Source organism: Macrosteles quadrilineatus, unplaced genomic scaffold, assembly GCF_028750875.1.
Source record: "Macrosteles quadrilineatus isolate MER2022 unplaced genomic scaffold, UCM_ALF_1.0 Scaffold_9__3_contigs__length_116548681, whole genome shotgun sequence".
NCBI classification, from domain to species: Eukaryota; Metazoa; Arthropoda; class Insecta; order Hemiptera; family Cicadellidae; genus Macrosteles; species Macrosteles quadrilineatus.
In genome coordinates this window covers 8774294-8797520 of record NW_026542602.1, presented here as the reverse complement: position 1 = coordinate 8797520, position 23227 = coordinate 8774294, and the positions used below count along the sequence as shown (strand labels likewise).

The 23227-nt window shown below is 35.7% G+C and overlaps 2 protein-coding genes across 2 annotated transcripts in view; one reads left to right on the top strand and one right to left on the bottom strand.

The window, feature by feature from the left end:
* The window catches only part of LOC129002349 (uncharacterized), a 16161-nt gene extending 9528 nt beyond the window's left edge, over positions 1 to 6633 (bottom strand). Inside the window, exon 1 of the mRNA XM_054430085.1 lies at positions 6546 to 6633. Coding sequence (XP_054286060.1) covers positions 6546 to 6633 — 88 coding nt within the window. The remainder of the gene's footprint in view (positions 1 to 6545) is intronic.
* Positions 6586 to 23227, top strand: LOC129002740 (oocyte zinc finger protein XlCOF6-like). Its single transcript, XM_054430767.1, has 14 exons — positions 6586 to 6842; positions 8388 to 8501; positions 8906 to 9049; positions 11080 to 11226; positions 11817 to 11952; positions 12180 to 12293; positions 12815 to 12961; positions 13725 to 13854; positions 14111 to 14198; positions 14655 to 14797; positions 15792 to 15975; positions 16628 to 16899; positions 19642 to 19835; positions 22843 to 23227. The coding sequence occupies exons 1-14, from the start codon at positions 6762 to 6764 to the stop codon at positions 22992 to 22994; spliced, it is 2046 nt and encodes a 681-aa protein (XP_054286742.1). The 5' UTR covers positions 6586 to 6761; the 3' UTR covers positions 22995 to 23227.

The following is a 23227-nucleotide window of genomic DNA, read 5'->3' as shown; positions in this document are numbered from 1 at the left end:
GAACTTTGCGTTATTGTGGATTTACATAATTAATCTGATAAACACATGCCCTAGTCGGAAAGAAGGTAAGCGAAACAAAACCATTAATTTGATGAATTTCTTTTTTACGTGCAAACTTTAGAAGTTCTTGCAACATACTAATCTATTCGTGACGCAAGGTCTGAATTATTGATATAAGTCAATTTAATCGATACAATGCATTACTACCTCGACTATTAGAATTGATTTTGGTATATTGATGGGGATATAAATTATGTTAAAGTGTAGACCTACCCGAGGTGGGGGTACTTTCATGCCTAACTATAGGACTAGACAATTAAGTTGGTATAGACGACAGATTTTTCAACTATTTCACATCAGCACACTCTGTCTGCAGTTCAAAAGAACAAAGTTCTTTCTTAATCTAAACTTGGCTAATACTTTGACATGTGAATGATATGGTACTTCTTAGTAGCGTATTAATTACCAAATATATTAGCTGCTCTTTAAACAAGAGTTACTATTTATTATCTGATCTGCAATACATATCTTATCGAATACAAACTACAAATAATTCAGTTTTTAGAATACAGCAAAAAACAGTTCAAAAGAGGAGTGTGTTTTGATCCCATCAGATAACCCATACGTAAAACGAAAGTTTCGGCCATAATAGTATACAGTATCACGTTACTAGCCCGGTAAGTGGTGTTTTACCGTGTGAGCAAGACAGTTCCCGTAGCCGAGTGCGGGATTTTCGTACGAGTACGGTAAACCTTACCGGGCGAGTAACGTCCGATACTTTACATCATACTACACTGAAAAAATACTACATTTTATACTCATAACACAATTTATTTAGGACATAACATAAATTATAATATTTTTATATTTCAGAAAATCAAATAGGCCGTTGCAATTAGCTGTTTATTTCATCATCTGACTAAGTGCACGGTAAAAAGCTTTTACCGTGCAGTGCACGATAAAAGTACATTAGGTTGCTTTGTCGTGTGTAGGCTCGGCTTAGGGCAACTTTCCAGCCTATCAATACGGATGGAAAAGTACCTGTTTATGTGTAGTATGATATAAAATTACTTTACACAAATAACGTTACAGGTCAATGATAACAAAATGCTCGAACCCACGCCCTTGACTTGGAAACAAAAATGGGGATCGATTTGTAACATAAGGCTTATTAATATTGTGTGACTGAATAATGTGTAGCTAATTGTATCGCCTCAAAAGTGGTATCACACTCCGATCACTCGATTTTTATGGATTGAAAATGCAAATACATGGGTAGAACGATGCTAGGCTGGCATACATTTATCATTACTGTCATTTTGACCAAATAAATTGTTTTGCAAAATCAAGTGTTTGCAGTAATTTCGTTGTTTTTATATAGACAAACATTACTGTAACTAAGCACAAATGCAAAGGCTGTTTGTATATTTTTTGTTCTGGAGTTGTACCGGTGCTCGGAATCCTGAGGATAGGTTTAATTCATGAAATAAGACATTAAACGTTGAACTGTAAAAATACATGAGAATGTCAAAATATAATTTGATTCCATAAGAAAAAAGACTGCAATTTCATGTTTAAAAACTTTCTAAAAAGATTTTGCTTTACAAACCCTTCCTACTGCAACAAAGAATATGAGTAGCTTTTAAAAGGACAAATTATTAATTGTTTAATTCTTATCGAGATTATGATTGAACGTTAGGCCTACCACAGCCGATACGTGTAGCCATGGTTTCCGATTATGTTTTTTCATCAACTACAATATTAGTTGCGTCAACTACAATTCCTATTTGAAGGAAATACTCTATCACTGTTGGTCATATGGGAAGACCTAGACCAGGGACCGATTTACTTTTAGCGAATTTCCCATACAGGGAATAAGCTATTACCGTATGTCTCATGATAAGACCTTACCGACCTGTACCGATTAGCCGATTTACTTTTTTCATTTTGAGGTCCCGAGAGGCCAAAACATTATCCGTTAAAATTCATATATATACTTACATGGTGAGTATAATTAAGTTTACATTTTTGTTTAAATCCTCGGAATAATACAATCATTTCGCAGCACGTCATATAAGAATGAACTAAAGCTCTATCCAGCCTACGACTTTGATTCACCGGGTGTACGTACAGCCCACCTCCCTCCTCGTTGGAACGATTATTTGCTATCGAGTTTCACCTAATATTTTAAGGGATGACATCTGCCTTCTTCTATCACTAGCTTACTTTATGATCATTCATAATATGAGCTCAAAAGAGAAGATAAGGAGTGTTTGATGAGATTAATAACTTCCATCCCTAGGCTAATAAAAATGGCACAATAATGCAATTTCATATGAGTTTGCTGCTTTACAATCCCAGTTCATGTTTTTGGCAGATTATGTAAAAACTACTAGCTGTTTGTTTATGTATTTTTTTCGTAAAGATATGCATACTATGAAGATATTGAGAAAATACAATTTTATGTGATTACATTCTGCTTGCTTTAAGCATCATAGACACTGTAGACCTGCAACGGTTTAGGCCCTTTGGGGGTTATAAGAACCACAAGCACAACACATAAGCATGTCATCATTTGCTGCTGTGAGGCCCAATTATTATCTTGAGAGACTTTGCAACATTTAAGAATATATATTTTGTTTATATAGTATGTTTCGTTGTCATACTGTGATTAACGTGATTGGAAAACATTATGTTGTTAAATAAAATGAGTGTATAACATTTTATGCAAATATCTCATTGATTATTCTATCTGAAGTAAAACAATAACAAAATATTTTCTCAAGTATTAAATACTAAATGTGGAATCCAACATTTATTCTTTGATTCTAAGAATTTTTTTACTATAGACTACCGGTAAGCATTAAAATGCATAAACATGCGCTTGTAAATTTAATTACCATTCTTCGTAATGTAATGAGATATTGATTTAATATAATGATAATTTAATGCTAGAAACTCAGTATCTATATCCCGTAAACTGATGCCCATAGCCGGCCGAGCTCCTAGCGCCAATGCCGCGCCAAGCGATTTTATGCCTTCGCTTGTGATACAAGCAGACCGTATTAAAAAAAGCTTCAAATAAAAAATTAAATTCATACTTTGATCCAAAACTTTGCCGCAGGATTTTTTTCCTGACCAAAAAATTAAAAAAGTTCCTCGCTTACTACATTTTTCATGTTTTTAATGGTGTTAAAAACAATCACCAGTTTTAAACAATCAGCATTGGTGCTAGGAGCTCGGCCGGCTAGGCATCAGTTTACGGGATTTAGTTTCTGGCATTTAATTATCATTATACACATTAAATATGCAATTACATTACGAAGGAGGGGTAACTATTTGAATAAATAAATTATAAAAAATATGTAAAAACTAACTACTTAGTAATAAGCACTAGTTTTCAGAAAAATAAAATATAAATTAGAAATTTTTATGTTAACAAATAAGAAGTGGTGGTTCCACCATGGGATTCTACTAAATCCCATCTATTAACAGGAGACAACAAAAAACAAAAACCAAAATGAAATTTGCCACCAAACTAAAGTAGAGTTATTATACACATCGATGTATAATACTCTACTGGATAGCGCGATGTGTGGTGAAAAACGCTCCGTGCCCACCAATCGAATTGGTGGGATACCGAGGTGGACGGGCCGTATGAACCTCTGTCTTTTACACAAACATACCATACTTTCATTCGACCTGCCCTCCTTCACTTATTTACCAACGTAAAAATTTCAAATTTTATTTTTATTTTCTGGAAAAGACAGTGCTTCTTACTGTATAGTTTGTTTTTAACCTAAACATATTTTTATCATTTATTTAGGCAAATTAAAACTGATGATCGTTTTTTAACACACCTAAAAACATGAAAAATGTAGTAAGCGATGAACTTTTTTATTTTTTGGCTAGGAAAAAAAATTCCTGCAGCAAAGTTTAAGATTAAAGTATGAATTATGTTTTTTATTTGAAGCTTTTTTGATACGGAGTTTGGTTGTATCATTTTTAAGCGATTAAAAATATGCATAAAATCGCTTGGCGTGGCATTGGCGCTAGGAGCTCGGCCGGCTAGGCATCAGTTTACGGGACTTACTATATTATTACTACAATAGAGATCGGTGCTTACTAGTAGATACTGTTAGTAGATACTGAGTTTCTGACATTTAATTATCATTATAGACATTAAATTATATTTAATATTATTTCGTTATTACATTTATTTATTTGCCAACGGATTTACACCAATTTTACAGTTTGATTGAGTTGTAAATTGCTCATTATGACTAGATAATCCATAATAATAATAATAATAACAATAAAAGGAATGTCAAATGTAACAATAATAAGAGTAAAGTATACATGTGAAAAACTTGGACCAAGAGAGAACTGAGTAAAGATAAGCAAGTACATAGTTAAATGAATGACGAAGATATGTATACAATAAATGGCACATGGACTAACCTAGAAAACAATAAATAATATAAATAACAATGAAATAACAATAAACATGATAAATATTTTTGTGAGAACAATAAACAATACAAATAACAATGAAATAACAATGAACGATATAAATACATTACGAAGGATGGGTAACTAAATTTACAAGCGTGTGTTTATGCGTTTTATTGCTTACCGCGTAGTCTATATATATATGCATTTTGGATTCGCAGTAGTATTGGCATAAAATATTATACACTCCTTTTATTTAACAACATATAATATATTTTACAAACACGAATGACAAAGAAACATACTGTGTAATATAACCAAAATGTATATTCTTACATGTTGCTAAGTCTCTCAATAATCATTGGGGCTCACAGCAGCAAATGATGACATGCTTATGTGATCAAATAATTATTGTGATATTTTGTTCTGGCCAATGTTCAAATAGGTTATAAATAAATCTAACTCTTTCATAGCATAACTAAATTTCTTTTGAGATTTACTTTTAATGCATAGTCAGTAAAGTGTGAGCAAGTAATTAGATTAATTATATCTGCTTACAAACCTCCTTAAGTTCGTTATAATAAATTTTACTTGTAATATTTCCACAAAACTAACATAGCAATACGCGACGAGAGCGGGCGCGACGCTCGTCACTAGGGTGACTCATGCCTTTATCCCCACTCCTCGCGGACAGAGCGAGGCAGCGGCATGGCGGACCGTTTTTCGAGCCCTACTTCAACCTCAGCGCGCATCCAGGGAGTTATTATACATAGATGATTAAACGGGGACAGCTCACATACAATACAAATCATAGACACTATGAGCCTCCAAATATGTAATTCTTAAAACACATGGCTCACTTACTCTACAGATCATAGTGCCTATGAGCCTTGTGTCTTATATTTAAAAATACAGTAGGATGGTTCACTTACTCTACAGATCATAGTGACTATGAGCCACGAGCCTGCGGTAAAATATTAGATGGTTCACTTACACTACAGTTCATTTAGCTAGGCTACACGTTGCGCGGTTTGCGTTCGTGAAACTCTATGCGCTATGCCCGGCTTCGACTGCTGCGACTGCCTACATAGCCTAAGTGTATTGCATAACCTCAATTATTTATCATCATGAAATAAATATGTAGGCCTGCGCGCAAGCAAATTTATTACATTTTTGGACTAAATACTTTTAAAAATGGAGGGAGCGGGATTTTTATGTTAAATTTAATTAAACGTTAGGTATAGAATAAAACACATTTTGAGTATATATCAGGTTATATAATACACACTTGTATGATCCAGATAAGACAACATCATCTGGTAACTGTTCATTTATCATTGTACTGTGAATAACTATGTTTGTTACAAAATGGACAGATAAACTGTTAAAAAAATACAAACATTATGTATTTGTTGAATATTTACTTTTACTTACTACTCACATAGTACCTGTATGGAGAAATCATTGTTTTCGTCATAATTATCGAGTTTCGGTTATGAGCGTAATAATTTTTGTTTTTGGTTCCCCTGGACCCCTGGGGCCCATTTCATAATAAACTACAAGTTACAAACTTGTAATTTCCATTAGATTTGCATTGGACGATCAGCTGATTTACTAATAATATTAGTTTGTACTTTATTATGAAATGAAATGGGCCCCAGGAAGTGGCTTTCGAAGTGATGTCTGTGATATTTTACCGCAGGCTCGTGGCTTATAGCATTGACTATATAACACTACGATGTGGTGTTATATAGTCAATGCTTATAGTCACTATGATCTGTAGAGTAAGTGAACCTTCCTACTGTATTTTTTAATATAAGACACGAGGCTTATAGTCACTATGATCTGTAGAGTAAGTGAACCTTCCTACTGTATTTTTTAATATAAGACACGAGGCTCATAGGCACTATGATCTGTAGAGTAAGTGAGCCATGTGTTTTAAGAATAAAATATTTGGAGGCTCATAGTGTCTATGATTTGTAGTGTAAGTGAACCGTAACCGATTAAATATCGATGGGTCGGATCGGATCTCGGACCGGAGTTCCGCCCGCCACCGCCAGTGATCAGATCAGATCGAGATCACTGATCAGCACCGATCAGCACTCGCGGAGGCCGGAGGGCGGAGAGGAGAGTCAGAGTCAGCAGATGCCCGATGTCGTCTTGTCGTGATGTTGATGTCATGTCGGCAGTGGGGTTAGGTTAAGGTAATATAAACGGAAACAAAACAAACGCGAGATAAGAGGCTAAAGAGAGTTACAAAAAATTGCAAACAAACAACAAATCCCTGATTGAGTTTAAGTGCTTCCGTGATGTCAACTGTGAATTTCCAGACTTCTTTCGCCAGCCTTGCCAGTGATGTGATTCATATATTCGAGAGAACGTTAGTTTTTGTAAGTATTGCGTTTTCTTGACCACCTAAGTTTTTAGGTTAGTAATAGTAAAAAAAATGGGTAGGCCTACAGTTTCTTAACTGGGCTATGCTAATATCGATTGAAACTATCGAATTGAAAATATTGATTAATAATCGATATTTTTAAATATATCTATTAACCCTCCGAGTGTCCCTTGTTTTGGCCTTAATGTCTGCCTATTTTTTGCCCATTTGCAAGGTTTTATTAAAACGGATCTGAGAAGCTTGAAAACAATGTTAACACGTTCGCTGCTACGGACGTTCCGGAACGTCAGCCGGGCCCCGGCGCCAGGAGCTAAGAACGTTCCAGAACGTCACCGTTCATTGTTGTTTAACGTTGCTATGGATAAGCCAGCACGTCACTAGCGTTCTATATTTCTTTGCAGCTCGTGGGGACGTACTTTTCTGACAATAAAAAATATAGTTTCCCAAATCACCACCAGGGTCGTTTGGAACAGGGCTTTGTTTTACCTCTTTCCTGCTAGATAGCGACACTACTTTACCGACTGTAACCTGGGTAGTGCTGCTATCTATCATAATCACTTAGTACTATATCCAAAGCCAGTTTTATTGCAGAACATTGCCATCCAGTATAACTACTGTTGTTTTTACTGTAATTCAGTGTATCGGTGGCAATGTCACGCAGCGGCCGAGCGTAGTTCAGCAACTGGCGCCGTCCCGGCATCTAGCGCTCAGCAGCGAACGTGTTAATTACTGTATACTGTTCTATATACCATTTTGTTTAGAAAATCATGGGCTTCAATATTATACATAAAACATAAGGAACATTTTGTTTCAAAAAATTTTTTTAGGTACCGGTAACAAAAAATATTTTGGAAAATTAAAAAAAAAATAAGTTTGCGCTCAATGAAATTGTATAAATTATAGGCCTATAAATATTTGAATAGCCACTTTGTTCTAAATTTTATGAGGATTACAAACATATAATAATATAAGGAAGTAACTTAGATTTGCAAATAAATAAGTTATGGGCAAAAAACAGATTTCGGTACATAGCGTTTAGCTAAGAATGCATAGCCTAACCATAGCTAGGAATCTGGCTGATAATTTACATCAATATCACTACTTCTTCAGGATCATCAACCAGCCCTTCAAAATCACTTAAATCTTCTTATAATGCACCACGTATATCACTACTTTTGATTTTTAACACTAAAACAATGATAAACGTAATAAAACACATCAGTCATCGGTGCGAGGTTAACCAAGCTGTTTACAAATACGCACGTCAGCTGTCTGCTACAATATTTTCGGAACTAAAATGAAAAGCGCTTAGAGACAGACCTCCGGAGAAAGCTCTGAATCTGCAAAATAAAATGATACCTAACTCGATCCAGTTCAATCCGATTTTGTCAGTCATAGAGCCTTCGCCGTAAACAGTGTTTGTGAGTCGATGCATCGACACAAAACACTACACAAAGTGTGTTATGTGTCGACGCATCGACAAATAACACTCGGAGGGTTTTAAAATTAAACTATCATAACCTAATACTTTCTTTCTCAGTTTCAGAATATCGGTGTGCTTCAGACGTTTACTTTCAACTATTCAGACATCCTCTTCAACCCCTCTGCAGAAAAGTATCTTGAGAATTTCATTACTCTGTTGCAAGAAATAAAGGTAGGTTATCATATTGATGTACATTTAGGCCACCTTCGCATTAGGTCACAGCCACCCTGAGCAGCCACCCGTCAGCCACTAGATCTGTAAAATTTCATTGAGTCGTATGGAGCCCTTAACACTAGCGGGTCTCAGCGACCCCGTTGCTAAAGAACTGCTTCGCTGGTAGGTGGCTGCCACCTTGCTTTTTCTGCGACTCAACTTGTAGCAGGCCATTGTAGGCTAATATACCGTACCTAGCCATTTACATTAGGTTTCACCGCCTAAAATGTGTGTAGCCTTAAAAACCTAATTTAACTTATCTAATGTGCTATGACGGTGCAACTTCAATCAAAGCCCCTATTGGTTGTTTGGTTGTTTCAAACTTTTGTGTAATTGGTCACTGAAAAGAATTTTCCTTTCAGAATGTGCTTGATAAGCTGCAGCTACTGTCTGAACAATCAAAGTCCACCCAACTTACAACACATCCGAGCGATGCTACCAACAACACCCATCAAATGGTTCCTAGTGACCTCATATCAGCGTCACACTTCATTCACACATCTGAGGTAATACTAAGATGCCCAAGACCAAGGCTGTATAAGGGCAGATGCTAGGGCAAGGGGCCTCAAAGGAATTTTTTCTATTGAAAATTGCATTTAATACATCTGTCTGGTAGGGGGTTAAAATATTGAGTAGAGCTTTTATCTTTGTGGTTGCCAAAACCGTCTGCGAAGATTGCACAATTGAAAATCACGACATTACTGCGATCCCAGTTGACGATGATGGAGTCTCAGCAACTGAAAAAGATTATCACAATTCCTCTATGACCATAAGTAAGGAACGTTCATGATGTTGCCGCGGTTGTGAAAGACGAAAATGATCTCTCTGCAAATGCGGAAGATGTTCAAGATTTTGCCGCGATCGGGGGAGACGGTAATTATGTCACAACTAATCAACAATCAAACAATCGCAAAAGATATTTACTATTTAGTCGCGACCATGGGAGACAGAAATGATATATCCTTGTAAACACGGGAAGTGTTCGATGTGACCTCAGCAGACGTAGAAGATCGCAAAAATATTCACTATTTTTCTGTCAACGTAATAGACATTCACAATTACTCAGTGGCTGCAGAAAAAACTCACTATTTCCTTGTGACTGAGGACAATGACATTAACTTTCTATTAAGTTTTGTGTTCCTAATTTCTTTTCACCACGTTTATTCTGATTATAGTATAATTAATATTTTTTTCAAATCAATACTTTCCAAAGTACCTAACTTGATTTTGACTCTATCTTACTTTAGCCTGAGACCCAACTAGGTCTATTTGCGGATCGGATTTTTTAAGACAAAGAGTCAAGTTCATCGCGTTGGGGCAATGCTAGGTGTATTTCTAAGCCTCGCAAGCCCCAATGAAAGAGGAATCAGAATAGGCTCTCTTGTGTGAGCCATCAGTGTATCATAGAGTTTAAACATGGCCCTGCCCCTGACCCATAGTTAATGTAAGAGCATGAATGAATACAACAACAATTACTTAACCATTTTACTTATACGAGGGTTGTTTTTTTTTTCAACCTCCGATAGGCTATGAACAAAAGACAAGTTCATATAAAACATTAAATTTATTACCAAAAGTTTGGTCCATTTATGGTTACTTTTTGACATAATCACCAAAGAGATTGAGACATTTGCTATATCTGTGCACCAGCTTTTTAATACCCTCTTCAAGAAAAGTGGCCGCCAGTACATTCCAAAAAACAAAAAAAATCAAAAATCAAAAATATGTCAAAAAAATAAAAAAATCAAGAAAAAATAAAAAAAGGACTTTAAAATGTCTAGAAATTCAGTAAACAAATCAATAATGGTGAATCTGTGGTTTATTTAACCATTCTGCCAACTTGTTGAACCAGCTCATTACTGTCGTTTCAGATGACTTGGTTCAACCGTTTGACAGGATGGTTAAATAAACCACAGTTTCACCATTATTGCTTTGTTTACTGAATTTCTAGAAATTTTAAAGTCCTTTTTATATTTTTTCTTCATTTTTTTAATTTTTTTGACATTTTTTGTTTTTTTGAATTTTTTTGTTTTTTGAATGTACTGGCGGCCACTTTTCTTGAAGAGGGTATTAAAAAGCTGGTGCACAGATATAGCAAATGTCTCAATCTCTTTGGTGATTATGTCAAAAAGTAACCATAAATGGACCAAACTTTTGGTAATAAATTTAATGTTTTATATGAACTTGTCTTTTGTTCATAGCCTATCGAAGGTGGAAAAAAAAACAACCCTCGTACAATTAAAATGTTAAGTGGTGCCCTAATGGCCTGATCTTTTAGAAACATACCCTTGTAAGAAGTACAATGGGTAACAGTCATGTCTATAGTCTAATTATTCCTTATTTTATAAAGAATTATGTTTTGTTCAATAGAAATTATTTAATTTAGGACAATGGGTACAGCCTAAATGAATGGTGTACATAAAGGTATTTCTTAGTTCTGTTTTCAAACTTTATCATTCTTAGAATGCACAAACAATTATTTCTGAGTCAATCAAATGTTGTATATGGTTTAATTTCCATACAATTTGTTATTTAGATTTTTGTATCCGAGCCACTAACAGTCAGTCATGATGTACTTGGAGGTTTCATGGCTCCCACTGGGTTGATGAACAACCACTACCTCGCTTCGGAGATTGTTATTGAGCCTACTGCGGAACCACCTTGGACCCCTGCAGCAGAGAAGGTTAGTATTGCAGTCTACAATTCTTTAAAATAGTGACACACTCTTTCAAGCATATTCTAAACTGATAATAAAGCCACAATGAGTGTAGAATGGGGTGAGATGATCTATGAGTTGATCTGTGTGTTTTGTTCTGGGCTAAGATCAGTTTTGTTAGCCATGATTATTTTATTTACTAAAAGACCAATGATAAAAGAATCTGAGCCTGGTCTCCAACCATTATAAATCTGCTGAATCTTCAACCTTCCGATTACTTGTCAAACAAATAACCACTCAGCTACTGACTCGTAAAGAAAGGTAAGACTTTGTTATGTCATCAAAGGGCACCCAATAAAGTATTGAAATTTCTTCTGCCATTTTAAGGAAACTAACCATAACAAATTTGTATGAATAATAGTTCTTGTCTGTATTCCTGTTTTCCTCTGTTTAGTTTTTATCATGCTCAACCTTCATCAAATACTTGTGATTTTGACTCTACCGTCCAGAAGGAACAGTTTCGAGAGTTAGACTTGGCTCTGTAACAACAGGACCAATGTTTCTGTGAATATTTTCTTTTGAACTGTCCTATAGTAATGATTGACTTTTGAATCTAGGATGATGACCAAGAAGTAGAGAAATCAGAGACAGACAAACCAACAACAGTAGCCAAAGACAAGTTTCAGTGCTCTATTTGTAACAAGGTTCTCAGCTCAAAGGGTAGCCTGACAAACCATCAAGCCACCCATTCAGGTAAACACGTCATGTCAGCCAAATCGTTAATAATTGCCTTGATTAATGAAATAAACTTCCCAAACGAATACCTAATATACTCTACTTCAGCAAAGTGCCTTAGATATATAGTGAAATAATGACTGGAATTTAGTCTTAATCTTAAATTTGTTAGGCCTATACTATTTCAAGATCAAAGTACTGTATGTTAGACTGTGTTCTTTCTCTAATTATTTGTTATGTTTCAGGACAGAAGTGTTTCTGTTGTGAACACTGCGGCAAATTGTTCACCACAAGCCCAAACCTCGCAGCTCATGTGACAAGACAACATAACCTCAACACAGAATCAGCCCACTCTTGCAGTATGTAGATATTTCTTGTTGCAATGTTTTTATCGGCCGTATATGTGTGCGCACTATGTGTTTATTATTCATCGTGTGTTTGTGTAAATGTAAAAAAACTGTTACTGACGACCTTCATATGAAGTAATTCATCCTTGTACTCACCTGATGATGACCTCCTAGCAGGTTGAAACTAGTTGTGGAGACAACAATTGGATTGCATGAATAAGGTATTTAAACCACTATCATAGTTATTATTCGCAATCCGGAGGCTACCCACACCATAATGAAATTTCTTGTTATGTCTATGTCTTGACTTATTTACTGTTGTAAACTTGTCTGAAAGTCCCTTAAAAATCTGGAATTAAAAATCAGTGTTTTGGTATTTTGGTTTCAGAGGGAAATTTTTATATGTTTTTAAGAGGTTATGTCCATATTACCTTACATTTTTCAAACATTGTAAATGCTTGAGTTTTTAATCAAATCTTTTTCAAGATATAAAAGTTACCGGTGCAGTTTGATATTCAGTTTTTGTCCCTCAGAAGAGTGTGGGAAGCTGTTTGTTCGCAAGTCAGCCCTAGACACCCACCTCAAGTGTCACCTCGGAGTTAAACCATTCGCTTGCAGCTACTGCAGCAAAACATTCACACAGAAAGTGACCAGGGACACTCACCAGCTCACACATACTCGTAAGTTTTTAACTTATTGACTTTATTTCATGATTATCGAGTACCTAATTTTCTGATTGGTGTTCGATGACGTTTGAATTGATTGGTCCACGTGGGCCTCAGAAAGGTATGTTGAATAGAAAGAAAACGACATTTGCTAATACACAAGAATAAATATCAGCCTACTGATTATTGTTTTGTGGTAGTGGTATGAATAGTCAATGAATAGTCAATGAATAGTCATTTATTCCATCTTTAAACAATACAATATTGTAATTGATTTCGTCAAAAAAATCCTTAAACTAATACACAAAATTATCACAGTAGCTATAAATTATATCACAGATTGAGATTGGCTGCATTTAATTAATTGTAAACATGAAAACGACCAATATTCGACATGGCTACACAGTGTAAATTATTGATTCTAAGATCTATGCAACATCATTGCCTTCCTGTAAAGCTATGGATCCGCGACTATGCACCAACTCTATTTAGTGTCTGAGAATTAAGTTTAGTGACCTGGCCAAGATTTACATTCAACAAAATAGAGTGTGACATCGTGGGTGCTGTGAGAATCAGACCAAATTCCTAGTGGCATTAATGTAATTGAGTAAATACAATTGAAATTCCTTGCAGTTTTGTATAGTTAGGCGCTCCAAACAAATGTCCTTACCTCATATAAAAACTATGATTTTTACAGGTTTTCGCAGCACTTTATAATAAAACTTTAGAAATCAAAGACTATGATTTAAATATCTGAGAGCAACCATGATTGTTGCAGGTGATTACAAGTTTTGCTGTGATTTGTGTGACAAAAGGTTCCCAACCCAAGCCAAGCTGACTTTCCACCGTAAAACCCATGGGGAACCTCAGCACACTTGTCATCTGTGTGATAAGAAGTTTACCACCAGGTAACATACGTCTCATTAACTGTAACTTGTATTTGTGTGCATGTAATTTCATAGCGACAAGCTAATATGGAAGCCAGCACAGTATTAAATATTGTAGGTGCATTATTTGACTTTGATCCCAATCAGCTATCAAACATGTAAAATTCATTTTAATTCTAGTGCTTAAGTACTTGAAACTAGAAGCAATGCCAGCCTACATTGATTAATGCTCTATGATACTGATAGTGTATTAAATATCTTTTCTGTGAACTTGCAGACAGTATCTGAACGCTCACTACCGCACTCACAACGTCACTCGGCCTGCTGAGACTGCTCAGTGTCGGCTGGATACAGTCCTTCAACAGGTCAGTGATGTACAGTTACAGTTACAATCGATAGATATCGAGTCCGTAAAAGTATGTATGTGGTGAATGGAAGCAGAGAATATCATATCACACCATTACATTTAACAGCGTTAACTGCTAAATTTAATGGTCTGATATAATATTCCCTTTAGTTATAATTGATACTATCATATAAATATGACTTGTTTATTTAATCATTTAAAAAGTATTCTGTCGGTAAACAATAACTTACTAGTCTAGGAATTTGGACAGGCTCTATTAATATCTTAGTTCTGAAGCCATATTAAATAAAAATCAATATTACTGTGCTAGTATTTGTAATATGTGTAATAGTAGCGGTGGCGGTATTTGGTATATCAGTTTTTTGTAAGGCTTTTGTTCAGACATTGACCAATGACTCATTTTGTGCAGCACAGGATTATTGAGTAGCTTATTACTCTGTTATTTTGGTTACAGGTTCCAGAGAGTTCAAGTTTCAGTTGTAAGCAGTGTGGAAGATCATTTCCAAGTCAACATCTGCTTACGCTTCACTCACAGAAACACAACCCTTTGTCTGCTCGCTACCGCTACCTGGAGAAAAGGAAGATGGCTCCCAGACAGTAAGTCACCTTAGAGCTAGAATTAATAAAGAAAAAGCGTAATAAGTTTATCTAATACGCACTTGAGCAAATTTGAAATTGAGTTTTGAGTACATTTATTATGTCGCATCAGAATTGTTCATTAATATAAAACGCAAACAAAAAATACTCCTTGCACTCCTTAGTTTTAATCTCTGACATTGATGGAGATTGAAAAATAAATCACAGGAGGTCCGAACCCACAGGTGGTACAGGTGGTCGTTGACATCCAAAAATATTATAAACATAGTATTATTTTTATTTACTAAATAACTAATGGGGGAAAGATATCAAATTCTTGTTATGGTTAAACTTGAAATAACTCATTCAGCTGTTTACTGTAAGATGTGTCAGAAAATATCAGTAGTGAAAGCATTTGTTTCTATCTCTGTACTTTTGGTCAATTAGTGATGGATTAGTTTGGATTTAAACAACACCATTATACCTGGGTGCAACTTTTAAGGCAAAGATAAGTAAAGGATGAATATTTAAAGAATTAGATTAAATCTTTGTTACAGACATGGATCAGCATTTTATTTTTATTTTTTTATCCAGGACAATTTAGTAAACGCCTAACCACCAAAAACAGCTGGTCCAGTTTCCAACCTTCAAAAGCATCTGACTTTTCTTAAGATCGCACCAGTAAACTTTCTGATTACTAGGCATGTACTAAATGATGTGTTATAAAGTAAAAGAAGTGTTTATATTATTTTTACGTGTCAAGAAGTTGAAGTTTTATTTTAATTAATAGTATATACGGTAGGCCTAGTGATTGAAGGAACCAAAAACCACAGCAAAACATTGAGATTTAAATAGAGGTCAACAAGGTAAAAGGACAGACCATAGGAAGAAAGGAGACAATCTCAGTCTTGGAATGAATAGCGGTGAGTTGAGTTAGATGTAGTACTTTTCTGTCTTTCTGTTTACTGTTCCGTTTGGTACCAAGTCTCAGTTACTTTATGATATATTGTAACAGGAAACACTCTTGTGAGTTGTGTGGGAAGGAGTTTCTACTGAAGGCTAGTTTGTCACATCACCACAGACAGCAGCACGCTACAGGGCTGAGTGAGAGACAGAAGAGACCGTTCTCCTGTCATCTGTGTCACAAGACGTTCACACTGCGGGCCAAGGCTCGTCTACACATGCAGACACACACTCAGGTCAGCATCAGCAATCAACTTCAACATGTGTTGTTAAGTGGAGTTGAATCTAATAAAATTTAAACCAAGGCTATGAAGGTTGAAAAATCAACAAAATGAATCTATTATCTTGCTCATTTCCCTGTTGACCGTAAAATATTCTTCTTTAAATATGATCTTAAAAAAGCAATGGTGATTTAAAAATTATGTGGTAATACTTTTTCCTTTCACAGCCCAGCCAGGATCAAGAAGACAAATTAATCTTCACACTGGCACATTAGTGTGTCTAGATACATTAGAAAAAGTGTTTTTTATGCTAGAGCCATTTGATACAAAAAGAAAATGTACAGGTTATATTATAAAACCTTTTTGGTCAAAATGTGATGTATTAATTTAAATTACTACTTTGCTATTAAGTTTAGGATAGGGCCCTATAACATAATTTTACTTGGTAAAATATTTTGGAAGGACAAATTGAAATTATCCAAAACTTTAATCGCAGATGCTGAAAAGATTTATCAACTTGAAAATAAACAACTGTATTATTATCAAATTGGCTAATCATTTTGATACAGCAATTGCAGACCTAAACCAAATAAGCATAAAGTTTGTTCTAACCTGAATCATACACTACCATCAGCATGGCTGTTACTTATCTTACACTGGGCTTCAGCAAGCACACCACATGTGCACGGTGTGTGGACAACAGTTTCTGCGCAAGGACTCCCTGCGTCGCCACATGGCTTTACACGGTGCAGACGCTGGTGACACGGGTGACGGGCCCTACACTTGCCAGGTGTGTGGTCTGGTCAGTGCCACCAAGGCGACTCTCAAGTTCCACATGAAGACTCATGCTGCTCACTACAAGTGCGGCCGGTGCCACAAGTCCTTCCGCAGCAAAACGGCACTGTCTTATCATACACAGAACCATGACGGGAACTTCAAGTAAGTGATGCATGACAGACTTGCATTAGTGAAGAACCGTTGCCATGTTTGCAGCCAAAAGCAATCGTCATCATTATCTTAATCTGCTAGCACACACTGCATTATTTAACGTCCACTTAACCCTTTCAATGTGGTTTAACTACCTAGTAAATTGTGGAATCTCAAGGTTCTCCGCTGGAGCTTTCACACCTACAACGGCGCTAGTGTCACATTCAGGCTTTAGTTCCTATCTCATTGACAATGACATGGGGGTAGATTCTACTAACTTGTTTCAGTTGCACTGATGAGTGTTACCTCAGAGAAATAAGATACAGAGGATACATTCAAAGGTACACTTAAGTGGTGTCTAGTACCAGTCGCTGATGTCTAGAACAAATTATATTCATCTTCCCCTCCCCCTCTCCTTTCACCCTGGCCTTTACATACTACAGTGCTCACGCTGAAGGAAGACCCTGTGCGCTACAACTGCTGTACAACAACACTATGTGGCCATCGTCATTCAGGCTCTTCCTCGCTCATTACATTATCGCCCCAACATACCAGAGCTAAAAGCGCACGGTTTTCCCATAAGCTTGTATCTGTACCTTACTTCTCTGTGGTGTAACTCTAAGGTTATTTTAGCTGCAAGAGATTGATGCCCATACTTGTGTAATCCATATTAACCTTATTAAGTGTGGCAAAGCCGGTGGCGTTGTTATTATTTTCAAGATAAGCTTACAATTCCAACAAGCATACAACCTTATTGAATGAGAACTTTGAAGATTCTTCAATAATTATTTTGAATCATTTAACTGGAGAGTCTTTTTTATATTTGCCCTACTTTTTCCATATGTTGAACCAACATGATATTAACAGGTAGTGGATAGCTTACTACACAATAAGGATGGGTCGAATTTGAAATAAGAGAATCCAAACAATTTTTTTAGAATAGAATTATATGGCATATACTGTGACATTACATAACCATAAAGGCTATTGATGTCGTAATATACACTATACTGTAAACATTGCCTAACCATAGAGATTATTGACTAATATACAGTATAACAGTGACATTGACTAACCATAGAGGTTATTGTTGCTTAATAGTTAATATACATACAGTACTGTGACATTTCCATTTCATGAACAGACTATACTATCGATCAACGAATTTAAAATGAACAAGTGTACCTACAACAACCATAAATAACCAATAATGAATATTTGCCGTCCAAATAAAGTATACCGACCCAGGGCCGGTTTAACCCATACGCGAACTACGCGGCCGCATATGGCGCCACGAAAAAGTGGCGCCGTGGCGCCAACGGAACTTTTTTTTACGTGAACAACGTAATTTAATTTTGTTTATTTTTGCTCAGAGTTCAAGTATTCAAAGCACCACAATAAAGGCATTTATTCTGTTTGTACCAACAGCACTTTAAAAATTTGTATATTTTTACAGCACTACAACTCAAGGACAGCGTACAGCGCCAGCGCGGCACCTATGGGTTTCATTTCACGACTCATTCATGCTCGAGATAAGCAAGCGCGCAGCGCCACTTGTCACAACAAGAAACCTCCCCTTTCTTTCACTCCCTTCTGCCTCTGATCCTAGAGCAGAGCATTACGTTGTATTGCACTCTTTTAGTTGTATACGTAGGCCTTACCGTATCGGTATCGTATTGGCATTGTTTTGATGATTCATGATTGTTGATAAGCGAATTATTACGAGTGTTTTAAGTTAAATTTATAATTAGCGCATTAAATAAGAGGAAAGTATAAACTGAATGAATGAGTAAAACATCTTGCGAGCCGAAGGGCGCAATTTGTAATTATTTGTAAGGCGAATTTGGAAGAGGAAGAAAAAAAAGCCAAATCAATGAGTAGATTTTTGTAGAAATCATCTGGTGGCGAGTCCAGTCAGCCCAAAGAAGTCACGATAGAAGACGGCAATGACGTAGGTATTTATTTATTTATTATCCAAGGAAAGATTAAAACAAGCAGCTGATCCCAAACGTCAAACATTACGTCATTGCCGTCTTATATCGTGACGTCATGCTTGACGAGCATTACGGCCTGTTTTTTTTTAGTGTGGCCTTGGTTTTTCTAAAGTTTATATGATGAGTATAAGTGTATAAATGTCACATTTCTGCGCATAATAAACAGTCTTTTATTGCAAGTTATTATTCTTCTACCTAAACTTATAAAAAAAGTGCTTCCCAAAATTATTGGGAAAAAATTCACAAATACGGTTAAGTTATGTTCATGGGTTTTTTTTTTTGGGGGGGGGGGAATTCCAAGTGGCGCTGATTCGGGTGTTCGCTTAACTCTGAAAAATTCCTAGAACCGGCCCTGTACCGACCGATCGTTTCATTTAGATAAATAGGTTAAAAGATGTAACCGATTAGTCCTCTGTTATTTTTGCCGTGTGTCAAAAGAAATTACATAACTTGGGTCTCATTGCAAAGAGTAGTCATTTATGGTTAGTGTAATATTTATTTTTAAATGGTTCCTATTCCATTCTTGCTTTTTTAATCACCATAAGCCCATTTTTAATTATTTTTGGAACTCGATATTCAAGATTCAATATTTTTAGGATTTGAATTTGAGATTCAAAATACCTGGATTCGACCATTCTGACCTGGATTCTACACAATGATGAACCGTAATAATAAACCATAATAATGTCAATACTCGTCTTGGTCTTAATACACACCGTGATGTGTCAGCATTGTATCTAATCTAATATTTTGATTACAGACACCAATGTACAATCTGTGGCAAACAGTTTGTCCGTAACACACATCTCAAGGGACACATGGCCGCTCACTCTACGGAGAGACCACACAAATGTGAGATCTGTGGCAAGACTTTCAAAGACACTAAACACTATAGAGAACACATCAGACGAGTGCGGCACGACAAACTACCACCGCCACCTCAAATTCCACCCGGTAAGAATCTTATCTTACTAATATTATAAATGTGAAAGTTTGTGTGTTTGTTTGAAGTTCAATCACGCATAAACCACTGGACGGATTGGACATGATGATAGCTCACATTCCCGATTAACATATAGGCATATTCTTATCTCAAAAATCTTTTTGGGCTCCGCCCCAGTGGCTCTGTAGTTCCTCATCTTAGCCTTATGAGTATTCATATTTAAAGGAAATTGAAGAATTTAGAAGAATTTAAAATTCTTCTAAATTCTGAAGAAATTGAAGAATTTACTTCACCTGTTTCAAATAAGAAAGTTGGTTCTGACATACAAAAACATTAAAAAGTTGTAAGATTTACCAACAGGGTGCAGCACTATAATTTTTTTTTCATTTATGTAAACAGCTAATTTTAAATAAGCAGCAACAAAAAACTTTGATTCGCAATGAGAACTGTCAATGTAGGATTGTTTACAATTTTGTGTATGTTTTCAATGTCATGAAAAATTTGTTATGTTTTGTGAATTTGTAATAATTTATTTTTCTTTATTGTTTAGGTGAAGTGGTAGAACATTATGGCTATGGTAGATGTGTATACCATTAGTATACCGTCAGTTTAAAGAAGCAAATTTTATCAAACTTTGTCCTCCCCCATTGCAAACGCAAAGCTTGAGTTCAGTCCAACCTCGGTATAAGGAATCTGAAGGGACCGAACTGAATATTCGTTATACCAAGGACTTCGTTAAAACGGGGTTTGTTATATTGAGGTTAGGTTTGCAGGAATTTCGCTAAGTCGAGGTTCAGAACCAGCGTCGGTCAATGTAGGTTGGGATTTGACCTCAACACAATTAAAGTAGCATAGGCTACAATACTTTACAGTACAGTGTTAACATTGTAAAGTAGAACCACAATTAATTAGTTATCTGGGGTAATAAAGGGGAGGGATCTTTAATATTGCACAATCATGACATTTCTAGTCATTGACCTTGGTACAGGCTACAAACTGTACGTTTAAAACCACAGCTTAATATAACCCTCCTAAAACCTAGCCAAACACTGTATTGTGTAGTCATAAACCATGTAAAGAACAAAACAAAACAGTAGAGAGTTTTGTAAGCTACTGCTCGTGATAGGAATCTCATTAACAATCATCAACTATAGCATTGGTGTTGCTAGTTGCTAGTTGCTAGTTGAAACAAATCGTATTGAAAATAATAAATTATTAGATAAGTCATTATAAAAGTGTATAATCATAGCCAACTTAAAGATAACAAAAACGCTCATAAAAGGAATGTTAAGATAACGATGTTGCTATTCTTTCTCTTTGCTTTTATTTTTATATTCTTTCTTAGGCTTCTCTTTATCCAAAAAATGTACAAGTCACCATAGTTAGGCACTTATTGCCGAATTACATCTTACTAAACATTACATCGTCATCAGTCCTCTCCTCAGCGAATGAAATCAAATCAGTCCTCAGTACTGTACATATGTCACAGTCACATAGCGTGCAGTGACAGCAGCAGCAGACAAAGATGTGTAAAACGGGGCAGACGAATGTTAGCGCAAGCGATGACGTCACCTTTCAATTTCATTTGATAAAGAAACAGATTTTCCACCATAAACGATATTGGGGTGGGGGGTTTGTTATCTCGAGGGAAAGACGTAGACAATTTGTTAAGTAGAGGTTAAATTCGCTATGTAGAGGTTCTGACAATGATAAATTCGTTATATTGAGGTGTCTTATTTTAGCCGAAATCATGAAAAATTTGTTAAATCAAGGTCGTTGTTATGGTTTGTTTGTTATGAAGAGGTAAAATATACATTGTGTCCTATGGAGGGTTCTAGGGGATTTAAAAAAAATTCGTTATATCAAGGAATTCGTTATATCGAGGTTCGTTATATCTATATCAAGGTTAGACTGTATAACTGCAATAAGTATTTTAAACTTATATGCAACCCCGTACAAAGGACGGGTACTCTGCTAGTTAGATTATATTTTCTTTTCATAAATATTGTAGTACAATATTTAAAGAAACTTGTATTTGTCAACGTTTACGACTTTGAGTTTTGAATGGGAAGGTACGTTTTGGGTCCTCCAAAATCCCATATAAGTGGTTTTCTAAGTGATGTATGTTTGTTTGTGTCTGTGTATGTGTACATCATTATTTGAAATACAGACTACACCTGTAAAAAAAACTTATAAAATAACTGAAAAAACAATTTTCACAAAAATGGCCCTAATGAATTTGGTCAAAATGAAGTATGTTATAGCATAACCTCCACGATAAAAATTTTACCGTTCTAAAATTAACGCAATGTTTGTCATGAGCGTGAGTAACTACCCTATAGTTACTCACGCCGCTTGCCTATTAATATAATACTAGTGCACGTGTTGCTCGAATTCGAACAATCGCAAAGTATTACAGGTTCAAAACGAACAACAGTCATAATTATTTCCGATGACTTAATAGAGTAAACTCAAAGATAATATAATCAATCACTCCACTCCAGTTATCAAAACTGAAAACAAACACTCTTGTGTGTATCATGTGTTTACTATGAACAGCTGTAATTAATACAAATTATTCGTCTGTTTAAGTAAACAAAATCTTTTTGTATAAAAACACATTGGGATTTTGATGGCCTGTGGGGCAAAGCCCGAGGACTTTATTACAGGAATTGGTGAAAGGAGGCGTCTACACAAAACATACTTAATTTTGACATATCACTTGTAAAAATCCGTACATTATTAATGGAGGAGTTGTGTTTCGTAGAAATCTCCTTCACGTATTGTATTTGTATATAAGGATACACATTTTTAATTTATAGTTTTTTACCTATAAGTGAAGTATATGAAAGTAGTAGTATGTTCAATTTTAATGACAAACCAATAGGCTGATGTTACCATGTGTCAGTTTCCTGATACAGTTTATTTTAAATAGAGGCTACTTTAAATATTTGTGTCGTTAAAAACCACTTTATGTATTTTTTCCGCCCAACAAACAAATCTGTTTGCTTTTTTCAGAAGACCAGCTGTCTGTCAATCAGATGTCTGCAACTCAGATGACCAATGAGTTAACAGCTGGACAGTTGGCGATTCATACTCTATTGGCAGGAGATGATGCTACCTATGGACAAACCTATGACCAATTTCAAGCTTGTGTACAGCTGCAGTAAATGACAAACCTACGATCAGTTCAAGCTTGTATAACATCTTCAGTAAGGACAAATCTACAATCAGTTCAAGCTTGTATAACAGCTTCAGTAAGGACAAACCCACGATCAGTTCAAGCTTGAAATGAAAGCAAACCTGCTACTCGTCCAATTCCCAACAGGTTTTGATCGATCAAGAGAGAGATAAAAACATGACAGCTAATCTAATGTCATGTTTAAATGTTTGCTCCTGTCAA